The sequence below is a fragment of the Neoarius graeffei genome, chromosome 6, assembly GCF_027579695.1.
Source record: "Neoarius graeffei isolate fNeoGra1 chromosome 6, fNeoGra1.pri, whole genome shotgun sequence".
NCBI classification, from domain to species: Eukaryota; Metazoa; Chordata; class Actinopteri; order Siluriformes; family Ariidae; genus Neoarius; species Neoarius graeffei.
The window spans coordinates 79,486,162-79,507,630 of NC_083574.1; the positions used below are offsets into that span (position 1 = coordinate 79,486,162).

A 21,469-nucleotide genomic window follows, 5' to 3' on the forward strand; every position below is an offset into this window, starting at 1 on the left:
AAAAAAAATGTCTTGCGAAAGTATTCATTGCCCTTGGTGTTTGTCTTGTTTTGTCGCATGACAAGCTGGGATTAAAATAAATATTTGGGGGGGGTTAGCACTATTTGATTTACACAACATGCCGACCACTTTAAATGTCCACTCTTTTTTTTTTTTTTTTAAATATTGTGACAGACAAGAAGATGAAAAAATAGAAATCTGGAGTGTGCATAGGTATTCACCCCCCAAAGTCAATACTTTATAGAGCTTCTTTTTGCTCCAATTCCAGCTGCAAGTCTCTTGGGGTATGTCTGTATTAGCTTAGCACATCTAGCCACTGGGATTTTTGCCCATTCCTCAAGGCAAAACTGCTCCAACGCCTTCAAGTTAGATGGGTTGCGTTGGTGTACAGCAATCTTCAAGTTATGCCACAGATTCTCAGTTGGATTGAGGTCTGGGCTTTGATTAGGCCATTCCAAGACATTTTAAAATTTTCCCTTTAAACCACTCCAGTGTCGCTTTAGCCGTATGTTTAGGGTCATTGTTCTGCTGGGACATGAACTTTCGTCCCAGTCTCAAACCTCTGGCCGATTCGAACAGGTTTTCCTCCAGAATTGCCCTGTATTTAGTGCCATCCATCTTTCCTTCAGTCCTGACCAGCTTTCCTGTCCCTGCAGATGAAAAACATCCCCACAGCATGATGCTGCCACCACCATGCTTCACTGTAGGAATGGTGTTCTCAGGGTGTTGGGTTTGCGCCACACGTGGCATTTCCCATGATGGCCAAAAAGTTACATTTTTGTCTCATTTGACCAGAGAATCATCTTCCATGTGTTTGGGGAGTCTGCCACATGCTGTTGGGCAAACTCCAAACGTTTTTTTTTTTTTTTTCCCCCCCCCTAAGCAATGGCTTTTTTGGACACATTTCCATCAAGCCCCACTTTGTGGAGTGTACGACTTAAAGTGGTCCTATGTACAGATCTCCGCTGTGGATCTCTGCAGCTCCTTCAGTGTTATCTTTGGTGTCTTTGTTGCATCTCTGATTAATGCCCTCCTTGCCTGGTCTGTGAGTTTTGGTGGGCGGCCTTCTCCTGTCAGGTTTGTAGTGGTGCCATATTCTTTCCATTTTGCTATAATGGATTTAATGGTGCTCTGTGGGATATTCAAAGTTTGGGATATATATACGCAATTTTGTCTCTGACCTGTTTGGAGGCTCCTTGGTTTTCATGTTGGTTGCTTAGTAGTGTTGCAGAGTCACGGTCCTTCCAGAACAGGTTGATTTATACAGACATCATGTGACACCGATTGCACACAGATGGATCTTAATCAACTAATTATGTGACTTATGAAGTGAATTGGTTGGACCAGCTCTTATTTAGGGGTTTCATATGAAAGGGGGTGAATACCTATGCACACTCTAGATTTCTGTTTTTTCATCTTAATTATTGTTTGCGTCACAATAAAACAACGATGTGCACCTTTAAAGTGGTCGGCATGTTGTGTAAACCAAATGGTGCAAAAATCCATTTTAATCCCAGCTTGTAATGCGACAAAACGGGACAAACGCCAAGGGGGATGAATACTTTTTTGCAAGGCATAAGTAAATCTGAATACCATATTGGAAGATCAATACAGCATATTGTGTATATACATATGAAAATATTTCATTGGACTATACTTCAGAGTTCTTTAGCAGGTCAACTGGGAATTATATTATTGTTTGTTTTATTATAATATCCAGTTACATTTGAGCGGTAAAATAAAGCACAAGAAATGTAATTCTTCATGTCGGACACATCTCGGTCATCACGCCCATCTATTTTTATTATGTCCATTTATTTTTTTCATTTGCTCCATTTTAATTAGTGTGTTCACTTTGACTTTTTTTTTAAATTCCCTTTTATTGGTATTTTTAAAGCAGCTTTACACTTGCACAGTAGCTGTTTTGCTCATTTGTGTCGCTCACCAGGTTTGATTTGCCTTCACGTCACGCTTTAGTTGGCTCATTTTTGTTTTCCCATCTTTTTTCTTATTCCATGTTTTTTTTTAGTCCCAAAACAGGGTAAGTGGCTTTTATTTTGCTTTCACTTCATTTCTCTTTGCCGTCTGAGTTTTACCTTTGTTGCAAGCATGAAGAATTTGCACGCCAGTCATGACCCCCCCCCCCCCCCCCCCCCAACCCCCCGCCTGCTTGTTTACTAACCTGAATACACTCTGACATACATGTAAAATAAATCTTGACAGGCTTTCGTGTTTGGATGCAATACCATTGAATAAGTCGTTAAATGTGTCTTCATGGTGCAAAGGAGGAAATGAGGCCATCTGGTGGTTACAGCTGGTATTTGATGACTTTAGCTGTGCTCGTCAGTCATGGATCTCGATTAGTATGGCATCAATTTTGTGCCAAAATGTTCATACAAATACTTTTGAAATGTCAAACAAAAATGATAAATCAAAATTAAAAAAAAAAAAAGTTTTTTTAAAGTCAATTTTTTTAGACTGGCAAACAAATTATTCGTGTAATCGTGCAAAATATCAGTCTATTCCTCTTCAGAAACCTTTTATTTTTGTTCCGCGCCTTTCTCAGTTTTGTTTGACGTAATTTATTTTGGTTGCGATTTCAGCTTTCTCGTTTGCGCTCCCTGACTTTTTGCTTGCAGTTTTGGCACAAACTTCCCGTGTGGGTGGGCTGTCCAGGAATCCATTCCCATTGGGTAACTTGTGTTTGACTGACAGCTACGCTCAGCCATTCCCTACTCGGATTCTGGCGGACTGTTTGACGAGTGCAATATCATAGTCGCCACTGAAGTCCACTCGATCCTTGTTTACCGTCAATGGATCGGTCACTCGTCAAACAGTCCGCCAGAATCCGAGTAGGGAATGGCCGAGCGTAGCTGTCAGTCAAACACCAGTTACCCAATGGGAATGCATTCCTGGACAGCCCACCCACATGTGAAGTTTGCGCCAAAACTGCAAGCAAAAAGTCAGGGAGCGCAAACGAGAAAGCTGGAATCGCAACCAAAATAAATTACGTCAAACAAAACTGAGAAAGACGCGGAACAAAAATAAAAGGTTTCTGAAGAGGAATAGACTGATATTTTGCACGATTACACGAATAATTTGTTTGCCAGTCTAAAAAAAATTGACCTTTTTTTTTTTATTTTGATTTATCGTTTTTGTTTGATATTTCAAAAGTATTGTATGAACATTTTGGCACAAAATTGATTCCATAGATTAGCATGAGTAGCAGTTCCAAAAGATTGCAGTGGCTGGCTTTCTTTGTGTGTGGACGTAGAGTATCAGTCAGAAGTTTGTACACCCCGACTCGTTCAGAGGTTTTTCTGTAGTTTGACTGTTTTCTACATTGTAGAACAATACTGAAGACATCAGCACTATATGAAATAACACATGGAACATCGATACCCGGTCATATTTTAGATTCTTCAAAGTAATCCAGCGTTTACCTCGACACTTTACATGCTATTGGCTAACCAGCTTCATGAGGTAGTCACCTGGAATGCTTTTCAGTGAACAGGTGCCTTGTCAAACGTTAATGAGTGCAATTTCGAATTAACTTGATGTGTTTGAGCTCCAATAGTAAATAATTAAAAATACATTAACTAGCCCTGTTCCACAACTGTAGTAATCCATATTATGTCAAGAACCGCTCAACTAAGTAAAGCGAAACAACATCCGTCATTACTTTAAGACATGAAGCGTCTTTTAATTAATAAAAATAAAGGCAAACCATTGAGTTAGAAGGTGTGTCCACACTTTTTTTTTTTTCTGGTCCTGTATGTTTTCGACTTCGTTATAAAAGCACTATGACAAACAGGACAGCCAGATGAAAGACATCCAAACGTTAAAAATCCATACAAATTAGGACTATTAAATGATTCCTCTTGTCAATAACACATTTATGATGCGTTGTATTAATGCAAATTCAGTATTAAACGTGTATATTCAGTGTTCGTACTGGACTAAAGTTATTTCAAGTCATTATTATAAGAGTGATATTCTACATAAACTGACATGCCTTTTTTTGGGGGGGGGTTTAAATTTTTACAATTAGATACGAGGGGAAGTCAAAAAGTTCTTAGACAAATTGAAAAAAATCTTTATTTATGAAAATGACAAAGCTATTTCTCTACATATCCTCCATTTAAGTCTAAACACTTCTGCAAGCGATGTTTGTTTCCATTGGAGAATTCCTTCTTTGTCGAATTCTGGGGGATGTCTTTCACACCAGGTCACAACCTGCTTCTTTGCCTCGTCTGAGGACTGAAATCAAGTTCCTTTCAAATGTTTTCAGTTTTGGGAAAAGAAAAAAATCAGATGGCGCTAGATCAGGGCTGTAAGGAGGGTGTGGAAGAATTTCCCATCAAAATTCACACAAGGCTCAGGTGGATAAGGCGCCATACCATAAATCCGGGGCCCTGGGTTCGATTCCGACCCGAGGTCATTTCCCGATCCCTCCCCGTCTCTCTCCCCCTCATTTCCTATCTCTACACTGTCCTATCCAATAAAGGTGAAAAAGCCCAAAAAAATATCTTTAAAAAAAATAAATTAAATAAAAAAATAAATAAACTGATTCATAATTGCTAGCAGTTACTGTTCTCCGTCCTTTGAGAAAATCAATTCGGATTATTCCTTCCGAATCCCAGAAAACTCTCGCCGTAACCTTTTGAACTGACCTCTCTGCTCTGAACTTCACAGGCCCAGCTGTTCCTCTTGGTAGCCATTGTTTTGATTCGAATTTTGCTTTCTTGGTCTTATTGGTAAATCCATGTTTCATCTCCAGTGACACACCGTTCAAAAAAAAAAATTGGTTTCATTTGCTTCGATTCTGGTCAAAAGTGCGAAAGAATGGTCAGATCTTGGAGCCAGTTGATCCTCGCGCCGTGCTTTCGGGACCCAGTGAGCTGAAGGCTTACTCAGACCAAGATCTTCTGCCAGAATTAGAAAAAGCTGAACCATGCGAGAGTCCAGCTTCATTGGCGATTGCATCGACAGTCAGTGCGTTTGCATGCACATAGAGAAAATCGAATTTCTGCCGTAGCTCGACTGAAATCGAAGTTCTAAATGCCATGGAAACACCTTAGCTCGGCTGAAATCGAACCGAACTGGATTTCTCGTAATCGAGCTACGCGACCTAGATTATGCGATTGTAGCCGAGCTACTTAGTGCATGTAAACCCTATCGAGCTACGTAGTCGAGCTACTTACTTCAGCACTGCCCCTTCCGGAAGTGACGAGACCACAAGCGGGAAACACAACAGCCTCGGTCGGCATGACAACAGTAGTAGAAACGTGCACTTCTGGAGCAATGAGGAGATAGAGTTCATGCTCATTCAGCTTAAGGAGTTGAATATATATATATATATATATATATATATATATATATATCGATGTTGCTGTCCTCGTCATCGTTCTTCTTGTGAACACAGAACTGATAACTTTGTTTATACTCTTGAATAGCTCTTCTTCATGACGACAACCGGAAGTGTACCAACACGATGGGGCGTGTAGCGCCACCTGTGGCTCAGGTGCACAATGTACCTCACACAATAGCTCGATTTCCTTGTGTGCATGTAGGATTGGATTTCTCTGGCAGCCCTGCTGGGACCCTTAGCTCGATTACCGACAGTAGCTCGATTTGGATGCGCATGTAAACGCACTGAGTGATATAACTTCAGTGTGCGATTCGGCGATCATCTTCCACCAGATTCCACACGAGTTCGACTTTTTGTTCATTTTTTTCAGCGGAAGGCCTTCCTTCCCTCGGGTCATCTTGGAGCTCTTCCCTACCCTCCTTAAATCGCTTCATCCAAGCATAACAGCTCTAGACGGTGAAGAGCCTCCTTCAATCTGTTTCCATTCAAGTTTGGTTAAAAATTTGATGTTTGCGCTGGTTTTAAAATTGTTCATTTTTGAGGGTTGAAAAACCTGATCAAATAAAACGTAACACAGCTCGACAAAGATATCATGATAAAACTTCTCAAAGCTGTTCGAGACGCCCAAGAGACGTGTCTTAACGTTATTAAAATCGGACGCCCTTTGAATTTATAACATCTGTCTTAGAACTTTTTGGCTTGCCTTCGTATTTATGATTTTTCCTAAACCATCAGTGAAATTTTCTGTATAGACTCCAGTAGTTATTGATATGTTATAGATTTACATTATGCTGGATTTTCAGTGATGACAAGGTTGTGTTGTTTTTTTTTTTTTTCTTGTAAATTCAGGCCCTTGTAGAAGTCTAATCACTATTTGGATTCACAGTTTATTTTTAAGCTCTGACTTGTTATAAACAGGCACATCTAATTATTATATCACAATATTGGGTTCACGATTAGGTGTTGTATTAATGAATATTGTTTAAAAAAAAAAAAAGTGGTTTTTGGCGATAAAATTTTCAAGATTTATGGCGTATTCACACCTACATTGTTTGGTCCGGACCAAACGAACCAAATTTCCCTTGGTCCGGACCTTTTGGGTTGGTCTGAATACAAACCACCGAACTCTGGTCCGGACCAAACAAGCGGACCGAGACCGAGCTGCAAGGTCGGACTCGGTCCGGACCAAAGGAACCCTGGTGCGGATCTTTTGGAGGTGTGAAAGCAGACCGGAACTAATCCGACAGTTTTGCTTTTTTGTACCTCGGGAGCTTCCGTCGTTTGTCGAGCATTATGGGAAACAGAGTCTTGACACTCCACTGCAAAGTGCAAACACTGTTTGGGTTGTCAAGGGAACCTTACAACAGTCGTTCAGTCATTCAGACCAGTGGTAGGCTAGACTACAGAGTACAAAAAATGAGTAGGGGGCAAACGTGGGCCGAGGAAGAAACGCGCACCCTTGTGGATATATGGGCAGATGTCCACATATCTGAGCTTTTGGAGAGAACACACAAAAATGCCGACGTGTTTGCTGTATTCAGTGAGAAAATGAAGGAGAAGGGGTTCACGCGCTCCCCAGAACAATGTCGGCTAAAAGTGAAGAAACTCCGTCAGACCTACATTAAAATCAGGGACATTCTTTCAAAAAGTGGCGGTACTAGCGACGCAAAAAAGAAATGATGTGCGCTCATCAGCGCTATCCTCCGTAGCCGCCTTGCCCTTTGTCGTCGTCGTTGATAAATTACTTGTACAACAGCATAGTAATCGCACAATTGTGAAAACAGTAAAAACTGGAAAAAACGTATAGCTTTGATGACATTAAAAAGAATAACAGCACGGAAAGCCTCCATGACTACTTTTGAACTTAACGCTTTGTGCGCGTGTCGTCTCTGACCAATAGCTGAACGACCTCAGGGCGCGTGGCTTTGTTGACCGATTTTGGTCCGCTTACTAAAATGTACAGTGTGAAAGCGAACCGCACCAAAATGAAAAAAATAAAAAAAAACATTTGGTTCAGACCAAAGCAAGTGAACTATCGAACTATCCTGGTCTGAATACACCCTTATTTTCTTATTCTTCAACTTTAATAAGGGTTGTTTTACAATCAGGGTACATAGTTTGTGTCACAGGGGTCCAAAATTCAAATTGGTTCAAACTGGTTCTTGTGCCAGTTTTTAAGTGAAGGACAAGTTAAAGAACAGATTTCGGGTCATTTTTTGACGTGTGTATGGTAGTTTTGTGTAATCTGCTATAAGATAAAGAAGATTAAGTGTAGCTTTAAGCAGGGCTGGGAGAAACAAATGAAGTGATTCTCGGAGAGGACTTTTTTTTTTTGACAATTCAGAATCCACTACTTCCATAGTGCTTTTAAATATAAGGCTGTAAGCTTTGTGTTAGTTGTCTCTAATATTTTTGTCCCAATATCTTGACCACATTTTAGGATGAAAATAATCATTTTAGATATGTTATTTTATATTGAAAAATTAGCTGTCTCAGAGAGGACTTTTTTTTTTGACACAGTTACATACTAATTTGATCAAAATAGTCTGAAAACTTCCTGGCATTCAACATTAAAACTTAACTATGTTTCCAATGATATGGAACCAAATATTTGTTTTATGGTATAAAGAATGATTTAAGTGCATCCCTTTTGGAGCTACCTGTGGTCAAAAAAGCACTTTTTCTAAATGACACGAGTAATTTTGCTAAATATGACATATATTGCCATACATTCACCAAAAATAACGTCATCACCAAATTTTGTTTTTGCATGGTAAATAGAGCGATCACAGGGCTACGATAAACAACCAAGTTTATTTAGTTAAGCCTTTTGATATTGAAGATAAGTGTTAAATGTGATTTTTAGCTTGCGTACCCTGATTGTAAAACAACCCATATTCCTTTTGTTAAATTCTAAAGAATAAAAAGTTTCGTTTTCTTAATAACAGTATTGATCCACACTTGAAGTAAAATATAACTAGTAACTAAAATATTCCTTTTATTTAAAATAAAAAAAAAAGTTAATAGCAAATCGGTCCTTTCTTAATCATCATGTATGAACAGTTGTACTAATTCCATCTGCTGCTCTGTTCTTTTGCTTTCAGCAGTCTGGGGGGGAAAGAGCGCTCCAATTTCTTGTTAAATCTGTTTGCACAGTCAATTGCGCAGCAGGACTTTCCCATTTTAGATGTTTTTCCTGTGCGCATGTTCACCGCATTAGAGCTGGGTTACTTCCGCCAAGGTTCAAGTCACGTACATTTGCTGCTGTTGTACCGTACGTTACTGCGCTGGCCGCTGTCTAAACGATTCAGTTACAGCTAGGAAACAAAAACGAAGAGATTCCGCAACCTGATAATCACCATTCATTTTTTTTTCTTTCGTCGATTCGAATTATCATCAGACGATACATCATTTCATGCCTCTTCTCACATGATGACTTGTTATAACATGAAATGTTCTTTTTCTGGTGTGGCAGCAATACTGTGCTGTTCTAGAATGACACAATAATGCGACTTGTGTTTTTGTGCAGTACCTGACCTATAAACATAAACGCAAATCATAAATTTATTTATTCTCATTAGTACAGACTTTCGGAAGCCGAGAGAGGCCCTTCATATAATCCTTTTTTTTTTTTTATTCACCTTGTTATCCCGAGATAACGGCATAATTAATTCAGGATCTCGAGAAAACAACACAACTAATTCGAGATCTCGAGAAAACAAAACAATTATTTCATGATCTCGAGTAAACAGCTGAGAAATGGTTCATTCAGGTGCGCCAAGAGACTTGTGATATGCTGACTTTGGGGCTATTTCTCATTCTGTATAGACGCAACTTTGGTCATTAGAATGTCTGGAATAATCGATCACCTAATAAGGCAATATTTTGATCAGGGGTTGACACAGGGAGAGATTGCATTAAGTCTTTTAATAAGGGATCATTTCAAAATTATTAATAATTAAATATGTCCGCCAATTTCTAAGTCTTCGTTGTCTGACCCACAGGGGGCGCAGCTCTGCTAGAAATCTCAGCTGTTTTCTCGAGATCATGAAATAATTTTGTTTTTTCGAGATCACAGAATAACGGTTTTGTTTTCTCGAGATCTCGAATTAGTTGTGTTGTTTTCTCGACATCCTGAATTAATTATGTCGCTATCTCGGGATAACCGTTTTGTTTTCTCGAGATCTCGAATTAGTTGTGTTGTTTTCTCGACATCCTGAATTATGTCGCTATCTCGGGATAACGGTTTTGTTTTCTCGAGATCTCGAATTAGTTGTGTTGTTTTCTCGACATCCTGAATTAATTGTGTCGCTATCTCGGGATAACGGTTTTGTTTTCTCGAGATCGCGAATTAGTTGTGTTGTTTTCTTGACATCCTGAATTAATTATGTTGCTATCTCGGGATAACGATTTTGTTTTCTCGAGATCTTGAATTAGTTGTGTTGTTTTCTCGACATCCTGAATTATGTCGCTATCTCGGGATAACGGTTTTGTTTTCTCGAGATCTCGAATTAGTTGTGTTGTTTTCTCGACATCCTGAATTATGTCGCTATCTCGGGATAACGGTTTTGTTTTCTCGAGATCTCGAATTAGTTGTGTTGTTTTCTCGACATCCTGAATTAATTGTGTCGCTATCTCGGGATAACGGTTTTGTTTTCTCGAGATCGCGAATTAGTTGTGTTGTTTTCTTGACATCCTGAATTAATTATGTTGCTATCTCGGGATAACGATTTTGTTTTCTCGAGATCTTGAATTAGTTGTGTTGTTTTCTCGACATCCTGAATTATGTCGCTATCTCGGGATAACGGTTTTGTTTTCTCGAGATCTCAAATTAGTTGTGTTGTTTTCTCGACATCCTGAATTAATTATGTTGCTATCTCGGGATAACGATTTTGTTTTCTTGAGATCTCGAATTAGTTGTGTTGTTTTCTCGACATCCTGAATTAATTATGTTGCTATCTCGGGATAACGATTTTGTTTTCTTGAGATCTTGAATTAGTTGTGTTGTTTTCTCGACATCCTGAATTATGTCGCTATCTCGGGATAACGGTTTTGTTTTCTCGAGATCTCGAATTAGTTGTGTTGTTTTCTCGACATCCTGAATTAATTATGTCGCTATCTCGGGATAACGGTTTTGTTTTCTTGAGATCTCGAATTAGTTGTGTTGTTTTCTCGACATCCTGAATTAATTATGTCGCTATCTCAGGATAACGGTTTTGTTTTCTCGAGATCTCGAATTAGTTGTGTTTTCTCGACATCCTGAATTAATTATGTTGCTATCTCGGGATAACGATTTTGTTTTCTCGAGATCTCGAATTAGTTGTATTGTTTTCTCGACATCCTGAATTATGTCGCTATCTCGGGATAACGGTTTTGTTTTCTCGAGATCTCTAATTAGTTGTATTGTTTTCTCGACATCCTGAATTATGTCGCTATCTCGGGATAACGATTTTGTTTTCTCGAGATCTCGAATTAGTTGTATTGTTTTCTCGACATCCTGAATTATGTCGCTATCTCGGGATAACGGTTTTGTTTTCTCGAGATCTCGAATTAGTTGTTTTGTTTTCTCGACATCCTGAATTAATTATGTCGCTATCTCGGGATAACGGTTTTGTTTTCTCGAGATCTCGAATTAGTTGTGTTTTCTCGACATCCTGAATTAATTATGTCGCTATCTCGGGATAACGATTTTGTTTTCTCGAGATCTCGAATTAGTTGTGTTGTTTTCTCGACATCCTGAATTAATTATGTCGCTATCTCGGGATAACGGTTTTGTTTTCTCGAGATCTCGAATTAGTTGTGTTGTTTCCTCGACATCCTGAATTAATTATGTCGCTATCTTGGGATAACAAGGTGAATAAAAAAAGATTATATGAAGGGCCTCTCGCGGCTTCCATACAGACTTTGGGTTACGTAAAGCGTTTTATTTTGCATTTTATCCCGCTGTGTTTTGGGTGCATTAGAGGGAAATGGTTAATATGCTTTTGCTTGTTATGCATGTTCAGTTTCCTTCTTTTCCATTTGTATTGGGACAGAACTGCTTGTTAAAGCCAAGAAGGGGGGTGGAGTATCTTTTTGGACTATATCTGCTGCATCAGCATGTGTGAATGGGTCTTGTGTGTGAGGGCTTTAACTCTGAGGTGCTTTTCGGCTGCCGGTGAGTGGGTGGGTGGTTGAGTGCATGCGAGTGTTTTATGCCCATGTGATGATGTCTGTGTTTTTAGGCATGAATTGCTGGAAGAAGCTCGTAGGCAGGGGCTTCCTTTCGCCCAGTGGGACGGACCGACTGTAGTCGTCTGGCTGGAGGTACAAAAGCATTCACTCACATTTTCAGTCTTTCTCTTCAATAGGCAGATCTCGCTCCTCCAGAGCAACTTGCATGCAAGCCAGACTTCAGACCGAGTGTTTTCCCCAAGGGGCGGAAACGCGAGCAAGATTTAAACGCAGTAAACTTGAACCTGCAATGCTGATGTTTTGCAGCTGTGGGTGGGAATGCCAGCGTGGTACGTGGCAGCTTGCCGTGCCAACGTGAAGAGCGGAGCCATCATGTCTGCTCTATCAGACACCGAGATCCAAAGAGAGATCGGCATCAGTAACCCGCTGCACCGCCTCAAGCTCCGCCTCGCCATCCAGGAAATCATGTCATTAACCAGCCCTTCGGCTCCACCCACTTCCAGAACGGTAACCCCTTTTGGTCTTTGGGTATACATCACTAACTCTGCCAACACCAAAACCATCCTGAATGACTTGATTGGATGGTTTATTCCAGATTAAAAACTTTTTTTTTTTTTCCTTCATCACACCAGAAATTGTCACCAAAGAAAACCAAACCCTGCTGCTTTTTCTTTCAGTTGTTGGTCCAATGCCAAAGGTTTCAGCTGTATATACTGTACGTTTTATTTGTCATTGATTACGTTAGCCTTTTTAATCGGTATTTTTGTTTGAATACCTCTTACAATGCAAATAATCCTGACTTATCTAAAGAAGACTTTGCTTCCTAAAAGCATATATGCATCAATCTAGGACACGTTATGAAAAGAAGAAAAAAAAAATCACCAGTCCACTGCAGACGTGTCCTAAAGCACTACGTGAACATGTACGAAATCTTTACCTACTTATGATGGCTGGCCTGTTTTCCCAAAACTGATATTTTCTTTTTAATGACTTCATTACTTTGGTAAAGTGTTTTCTATTGTGCACTTGGTCCCTCTCTGTCTCTCTCCTCTTCCTCACTTTCACTAACTCGCGCTAGCAGCGCTCCATTGTGGGGGCAACTGGCTTCGTATCCACATCCTTTTAAAGGCAGCTGTTTCATCGGGTAGGATTTTAACCAAACAGAAACTGAGCGTCATGTTCAGGATTCTGTGTCATCACAAAGTTCTCGCCTTTAGCGCACTGTGTATGCGAAGTTTGTTTCTTAGTAGTATTCGCTGGTTTATCTGCTCTCGTAACGCTACGTTCAGACCAGCACTATTCAGTTTCTAGAAACGTGTGTGACGCAGAGCCACAATTTCCGTTTCTCAACGGAGCTGAAAATAAATATGCGTCCGTCTCAGAAACTGGTCTCTCATTTGGGACATTATGGTCAAAAAATAAATTTTCTAATTTGACTTTTTTTTTTTTTTGCATTTACCGAACACTCAATGTTTCTTTTGTCATGTTTAATAAGAATAAAGATAGTATCTTGCTTTATCTGGCCTCCACTGTGGAACATTTTTTTTTTTTATTACAATTCAAATGCTTTTGTAAAATTGATTTCCATCTAAAATAACTCCATCATGAAGAATTAAAGCCCCTCCTTCACAGATGAGTGAAAATATTGAATAAATTTCCTCTTTTTGATTGCTTGGGTTAAAAATGCCAGGTTATGATGACTGAATTGATTATTCACTTAAATATGAATAATATGATACAGTTTGGGTATTCGATATGGCGAAATGGGCGGCACGGTGGTGTAGTGGTTAGCGCTGTCGCCTCACAGCAAGAAGGTCCTGGGTTCGAGCCCCGGGGCCGGCGAGGGCCTTTCTGTGCGGAGTTTGCATGTTCTCCCCGTGTCCGCGTGGGTTTCCTCCGGGTGCTCCGGTTTCCCCCACAGTCCAAAGACATGCAGGTTAGGTTAACTGGTGACTCTAAATTGACCGTAGGTGTGAATGTGAGTGTGAATGGTTGTCTATGTACCTGGCGACTTGTCCAGGGTGTACCCCGCCTTTCGCCCGTAGTCAGCTGGGATAGGCTCCAGCTTGCCTGCGACCCTGTAGAAGGATAAAGTGGCTACAGATAATGAGATGAGATAATGATATGGCGAAATAGGACATAATGGAAAAATCAAGAACACACCGGAAAGATGAGAATAACGGCGGTGGTAAAAGAACAGCGACTGTACCGGCTGAAGGTCGCGCGGGTCTCTGCTGCGGCGCGCGAGCAACGGGACATCACTACCGCACCGGACAGAGAGCGAGGCGGGGGCGGGGCAAAATGACTGGCCGTAGATTCTATCAAAAGTTGGATCTAAATTGACCGTGGTTGCAAAATATTGGCCAAAAATACGCAAACACTACGAAATATGAAAGTAAGATGAAAAAGAAACATTCTATTGCCTTATACTGCAAAACTAAAACAAAATAAAACCGTCAAAACTCACCTTTTCAGCGATAACGTCCGAACAGATCACTCGCGTAACAGAGAGACCGCAAACGGAAGCATGATCAGCTTCTTACTGCTGGAGTGGAAAATTCCATTCTACACATGCAAATTGTTAATGTGTGTCCTTCCCCGCACACAAATAACACGCTACGGTAAAAAATAGACCACGACTCATTTTATAGCTCAGAAATTCATACAAGACCAGCTACCATCGTAACACATTCTGTAAGAAACATATTCTATACCTCACTTTCAGCTTTCGTTTTAAAAACCAAAATCGCAGATTTATAACTAAATTTTTATACGGCGTAGTGATTTTAAGTTCCTACTTTTGGTGAGGTAGTGACCTCGACCCTGAGGCTTTCCGTTTAGATCAAAACACACAATCGTATTGGTTTTGGGTCTGCGGAAAATGAGCATACCCAAATGAGCGCACCAATCCTTAGGTGTATAAAGTTACAGCTTAGTGATAAGTGTAGACTTTTCAGTGGACGACAACCTTTTTAAGGGAATGCGATGTACATGTAGTCGACCATTTATCATGTCCCAGATCAAGCCGCCATTTTTCCATAAATTTGCGGAATTTTTTGCCAAATTCTGAATAGAGTATTCACATCAAAGATTCAAGATTCAATAGTTTATTGCCATGTCAACACAGTTGATAGGAATTTGTTTTGGCACATCCCCAACATCAAATACATATGAGAAAAAAAAAAAGGAAAAAAAAAACAAAAAAAACAGAACACATACCTAAGGGCAGACAGCCATGGGTAAAACAGACAAAGACAGTGAACAGTAGTGGGGTACCCAGTAGTCATTGGACAGCAATAATGGCTAAAAATAAGTTGCATGATAAAGTGCATCTTAGAGTGTTCCAATGGTAAAGTGCATACCATGCATATAGAGTGCTACATATCATGGCAGTCAGAGAAGGTTCAGATGTCTGATGACTAGTGGATATGTGCTATCCTTAAACCGTGATGTTGAGGTTCTCAAACTTCTATATCTCCTTCCTGATGGGAGGAGATTAAAAAGATGGTGTGCTGGGTGGGAGGGGTCAACTATGATTTTTCTTGCCTTTCTAATTAACCGCGATGAAAAGAGGGAGGAAAGTGAGGGGAGGTTGGCGCCTATGATTTTGGATGCTCTGCGTTTTATCTGTATTATTTCTTTCAGCATTTTATTTCAAATTAAAACCAACATCACCGTTCAAAACCGTATAGTTTATTGACTGTGAGTATATTTAGTGGGGCACCCCCACAGTACCCAGTTTCTGAGATGGACATATATGCACACGCACACATAAAAAAAGCCTTGGACAGGGCACGCCTATAATTGCTGCCACTACGCAACCATTAGAGACCGGCAATACAAGCTATTTGTTGCTCAGTCGTGTCAAGCTTTCAATTCAATTATGGTTCTCTTGCTTTAATAGCAGGATGAGCGACAACTTAAAAGAGCTGTTGCCCTGAAGCAGCTGCCTCCCGAGCAAAGCATGTTACTTCTCTGAATGAAACCCAGTAACAGTGAATCGTCCATGAAGATCTGAATGCGTGGCGCTTGAAAAAATAACTGTTTCTGTCTGCCTGACTGATTTTGTTCTGTTACTCATCCCCCTCTCTTTCTCTCTCTCTCCACTTGCTTTTTCTTCGCTCGCGGACTCGCTCTTGTGGCGGGTCGTGAAATCGGTCATGTGATCGGGGGTGTTTAGTCCACGGGGAATGTGTGGGTTACACATGAGGAGATGGAGAGCCTGGCAGCTACACCACCCACGGTTAGTCACCCAGTGTGGACGAGTTCACTTCACCTCTAACACCGAATGCATTTTATTTACTTCTTGAATTGATTGATTTTTTTTTTTTTTTAAATGTTCCTACTGTGGTGTTTGTGAGATTTTTTTTAAATAAAATAAGTGGTGTGTGTCTATGGAAGAGACTGATGGAGAGAGGAGAGGTGACCGGCGTATGGCGAGATTGAGAAAGTGTGCGCTTTCATACTAATGCTGTGATACCCGCTTTAATTGCTCACTAACACTTCCTCTCTGACTTTCCCTCATGCTAACGCTAACCATGCTAACACCAGGAGGACGACGAGGGCAGCTGGGCCCAGGTTCGAATCTCTCTCTTTTTGCTTTTTCTTCTCAACCAAACTAATCACTAATTGTATGAACAGAATACCAAAACTCTCACATAGTGGGCTCTGAAGTAGCATTAATAGCAATGACCTGCTCATCCTGTTCCTGTGAAGGAACTGTACTAATGCAGCATAGAGACTAGTCAAGAGGATATTAATGTTGCTCAGATGTTGCTGATTGACGCAAACAGTGAGTTTGAGCTAACCATGTGGGAGCTACTGTACGGAGACGGCTAGATTAGCTCGATAGACTTGCTGCGATGATGCTGCAGAAGATGGAACGTGGAATCCGATGGCGTACACTGTAGCAGTCCATTATAGTGAGTGTTAAGTGCCACTTGCTGAACTGCTTAGCACTCCAATTGCTGGGTTTCATGTGACGTCACAGCCGCCTCATTAGTTATTCAGAACTTTAGCTGGTGGTCTACCAAAGCTCAGTCGATAAAGCGTTTGTACGAAGAAGGTTCATTACTCGCATGAAAAATGCCTTACACTTGCGTTGTTTTAGGTTGTTCGAATCGATCAAACTGTGAAAGTGATAAGTTTCTTCAGGGTTCCCCGTGAACTAATACAAAAGGGTGAACGAACACAGGGTTTCACAAAAAGACGTCGAGAAACGTGGCTTTTGAACCTCTCACTGAAATCGAAGAGAGCCGAGTCGAAGCATGCTCGAGTTTGCAGCAATCACTTGGTGAAAGGTTTGTATTTCCCTCTCAGCTACGTCCTGAGTGTTCTCCAAGTACGTTTCTTGCTATGTGGTGTTATTTAACGGTACGTTTTTTTTTTTTTTTTTAGTCACGAAGTACTAAAGTCCCCAGCTGTTTCTTTGTTTACTCCTCACAAAGTCCATATGCATGAAGGTCGCGACAAAATTCTTCCCCAGCCGTACAGTTACAAAGCGCCGTGATCACTTCTTCTCCGTCTTGTTGAACTAAGATCCAGGTCTTTAAAGGGGTTTCTGAAGATCTTTCTGAATGATTTACCTGAGAGATAAGAGCCAACACAAGGGAGAATCAAGCCAAGTGTTTGTTTGCGCCTTGTTGTAAAGACGCGAATGAAAAGCTTAAACATCCTTACACGAGCAAAAACAATACAGGATTCATTCGGCAGCGACTTGATCCCGAGGTCCTTTACCCAGCCACGTACAAAAAAGTTGTAAGCCTCCGTCCTCTTCCACGCTTTCATCTGTTTTGTGGTGTAGAAGGACGTCTGCGACACCAGATAGTTCGAGATGTCGGGGAACTCGACTGAAGGGTCGTTTTCGAGATCGTATGACAAATCCTTCTTTCACAGACTCTAGGGGTCGATTCCATTGCACATAGCAATCTTCTGAAGAGATCTAAAGCCAGCAGTGGCTTCTAGGTTACGAGCGTACTCTGATAACGTATCGCTAGTTGTTTGCACTACGGCAGCCGTTTAGACCACCAGCTATTTCACTTCCGGTAAAACCGCTAAGAGAAGTCACGTGACTGAAACCCAGTAATATGTGAAGGCTTTTAGTTGAGTGGTACGGTAATAGCAATGACAGGCCATATTTTAAAGTAGTTGTCACAGTGTTGTCGTATCAAATTAGCGCGAGAAGATCAAAAACAAAACCCTCAATCAAAAATGAATGGACCAAAAAGCCGAAAATAAACAGCTTTAGAATGTGGAGTATCAGGGTAAGAATTGCAAATAAAGGCTCCTTGTATCTCACAGGTATGCACCTGGAAGGCTTAAAAGTAATACATCTTTGAAATTGGTCCATCCTTTGTGTTTAAAAGCCAGAATTCACTTTACATTATGGACACCAAGCATGACTAATGACGGTGGTGCTCGAATGCGCTGTGTATAGGAGGCGGAAACTTTTGTTAATTCTCCTCAAAACAGTATTACGGATATGTGTGCACCTTCTCGTTTTTTCTCTAAGGAGAAAAAAAATTAGGAAAGTTGGATTTTTTTTTTTAAAGGACCCATGGCATGGTGGTTTATTGATGCTTTAAACGGGCTCATGGAGGTTTCCGGATGTTATATCCGCAGCCTTTCTCGAAATGAACCCTCGGCACGTAGATGTAGCCTCCTGGGAGAAAGCCCCATTTCAGCGCTTTTCCCAGTGCGTCGTTTTGCTAATGAGAAGCAGGAGGCGGGGAAGGGTAGAGGGTGGGGGCGTGCCATGGGGGGAGGGGCTGCCGTCTGCCTCCCAAGCCGGCCGAGAGCGCTCCTCGTCGGGCACGGCCAGGCGGGCGAATGCCCTGGTCCGTCCGCCCTGTCTAAAAAAAAAAAAATGGTACAACTCGAGCCCATGTACCTGGCTAATTGCAGGAAGCGGTTAGCTGCACAGCTAATGTAGCCATTGCTAGGCTAACGCACTGATTTTAAAACACGGCAAAACGACTTAACAGTTGTACACTTACTTGTTCGGTGTTTGTGGCTGATGCGGCAGGGATGCTTGGTACGGACCCAGGCTTCAGTGACAGTTGATGTGCAAAACCTGCCCTGTACTGTCCCAAGTTGTGGAAACATTCATCAGGAAAATGCTTCTGACAAACATACACCGTCTTAGATAGACTCGACGGCATATTATTGGAGTAAATAAAATTAAGCCACTGCGTCTTCAGGGGCTCTCCCGTCGGCAGTAAAAACAGACTCCTTTCTGTGTTGTGTCTACTATGGGCTCCTCACTACAAAATGTAGTCATGTGTTCTGCGCATGCGCAGTAGGCTTCGCGCATGCACAGTAGGCTTGGTAGGACAAACAGCAACTTTTGAGTTGGGTGAGGCAATCCATACAGTGGGTGGGAATCCAGAGGGGGGGCGTGGGGATCATCTCCCTTGCTGACGTAGGCAAGGGAAGAGCTTATCAACGCACCGTTTTGATGTGCCATTCTCAAATGTTGGGCATGGTTTGGTTTACACATTATGAAATTTCTAGCCACTGGGGTGACTTAAGAAGGTCAGAGGAACTCATTTTAACGTTAAAAAACCTCTGAAAGTGAAAATTTCATGCCATGGGACCTTTAAGGAAGGATCCAAAATTTTCCTCAGTGATCGGATCTTTCGCGGGCACGAGACAGCAAAGTGTTCAGCTGATTTTATTGGAAAAACAATTCAGCATGAGGGATTCGACCACCAGGTGGGAATCATGAGTTTCCAGCTGACTGAAGCAACAACAAAACGCGGACCGGTGACGAATATCACTAAAAAACCCAAGATGGCGGCAGCCGTGAATTTGGTGCATTGCATTACACGACGTTGAACGCTTAAAGTAGAAGTTCGTCACAACACTGCAAAAAAATGAACAATGTTTTGTAAATGTTATTTATTCTTGAATCAACACGAGTTTTATGTAGATTTAAACACTTTACACGTCTTTTAAAGGTCAAGCGAAAACGCGCTGTTCTCCCATACAAACGTATGGGAGGTTCAACGGCACGCCATCAAGCCTACCGGTAATCAGTCAAATCGTTCTGCTCTAATAAGGATTCCTGCTTAGGTAAGGCCAAACAAAATAATATACGTGTTTCTGGTTACCTGACCGACCCTGTAAAAACACTGCGACCCTTCAAATGTTTATGACCACGATAAACAAACACTTTCTCGCGCCCGACTCTACCTGCTTGGCAGCCACCTGGCGAGTCAAACGAGAACCGCTAGGGCGTCATATAAACCACTCGGTATTTGCCGAAAGACACGAGGCCCGTCAGGAGTAAATTGACAACCACCACGCACCTCCCTCAACCCCAACCCTTTCAAACCAGCACGGGCACGGCCTGGTAGGACGCTGCCTCGGCCAGTCATTCGCCACCGTGCAAGCGCTGCTCAGCGACTTAAGTTTTGATTTGATCCATGGCTCCAGCCCACCTTTAAACATTTATAACTCGGACACCGAAGGTTGCAGCAAAGCCAAATTTCGTAGGCATTTCTAGACGGGTCACCGTTAGATGCAATCGAATACACAGCTGAACAATGCTGCGTATTCTTGCGAGTGTTACAATCAGGGCCGGTTCTGCCCTAATCTGGACCCGGGTGCAACATCGCGCAACCCCCCCCCACCCAAAAAAAAAAAACACACACACCAATCTAAATCAGGACAACCATCACATAACTATAAACATTTTACATCAACTATTTTAACTAAATGGGCTATAATAAATGAGCCTGCAGCCACGGCGGGCTGCCTTAAAAAGTAACCATTTGTCCTACCTTAAAACTCGTTTTGCATTTTCTGCCTCCTTTTTTGTATTTTCGACCCTCCGTTTATTTTCTTTCCTTTTCTGAAAACCCGATTTGTGTCCAGACATTTTGTTCTGCTACCAACGAACTAACTCGTCAGGTCTCGTCTCTCGAGCCCGCGATGATTCCCGTGGGAGGGGCAACAGTTGATGCATTTTTACAAACAGCCAATAAACAGCCAATAGGGAGGCTGCAACGTTCAGGCTCTCCTTTGCTCAGAGACACTCAGTAATGCACTTATTCAGGAACAGAGAGAACTCTTTATTTTGTCTTATTTTTTGGGGCCCCTCTCCACACCAGTCCCGGGTGCAAATGCTACCGTTGCTACCCCTCCAGAACCGGCCCTGGTTACAATGATGATCATCTTAGGTTTTTAAGTAGAAAAACTGGCCACCCTTGTGTTCATGCCTCGAAGGGTCGGATGGAAATGACCGCTTGCACACGCGCAGTATATTTCATCGATTCTTCCGGGTGCCTATAAAATGGAGGTTCGCCTCGGAACAAAAAGCGACACAGTGGACAGAAATGTTTGTTTGTCAAATCAGCCGATTGCAATGCAAAAGATATTCACAACAATTAAAAATATTTCCAAATGAAGAACTACTGTATAGAGTAACTACAACATTGTTTCCTACAACAAACCACACAGTTCTGACATTCTGGGATCAGTTGCAAACGTTTGAGTATTTTGCAAAAAAAGTTTTCAAAGGAAACTTCTCACTTTTTCCTACCTACCCTCGAAAAATTGTCGTAAACTTTTGGGATAAACAAATTTTTTTTTTTCCCTACCTACCTACCCTATTTTGAAAACCCAGGAAACACGTATATTATTTTGTTTGGCCTAATACATTTCTCAAAATAATTATAATGCTTTTGAAAGGCACTTAAAAAAAAAAGACTCCTAATTTTCAGAAATTAATTTGTCAAACCTCATTTAATTATTTTAAGACAATAATAATAATAATAATAATAAAAAAAATTTAATGTTTGTTTCCCAGAGTTTCCTTTTTTCCATATTTTTGCCCCTCTTTATTTGGAGTCACGTGTCTCTGCAGAGGAAAAGGGTCTCCCAAGTGTGAGCTAGAATTTATGCTCGAAGAAAAAGGACGCA

General features: G+C 41.2%; 1 protein-coding gene across 9 annotated transcripts in view; it reads left to right on the plus strand.

Moving 5' to 3' along the window:
• The window catches only part of ppfia1 (PTPRF interacting protein alpha 1), a 351,102-nt gene that overhangs the window by 294,824 nt on the left and 34,809 nt on the right, over positions 1-21,469 (plus strand). For 4 of the 9 annotated variants that reach the window (XM_060924068.1, XM_060924063.1, XM_060924065.1 and 1 more), the window contains exons 20-24: positions 2,030-2,041; positions 11,596-11,677; positions 11,852-12,052; positions 15,726-15,788; positions 16,097-16,123. In XM_060924068.1, the coding sequence (XP_060780051.1) occupies positions 2,030-2,041; positions 11,596-11,677; positions 11,852-12,052; positions 15,726-15,788; positions 16,097-16,123 (385 nt within the window). The remainder of the gene's footprint in view (positions 1-2,029; positions 2,042-11,595; positions 11,678-11,851; positions 12,053-15,725; positions 15,789-16,096; positions 16,124-21,469) is intronic. The other 5 variants (XM_060924067.1, XM_060924066.1, XM_060924070.1 and 2 more) reach the window with 5 other exon arrangements.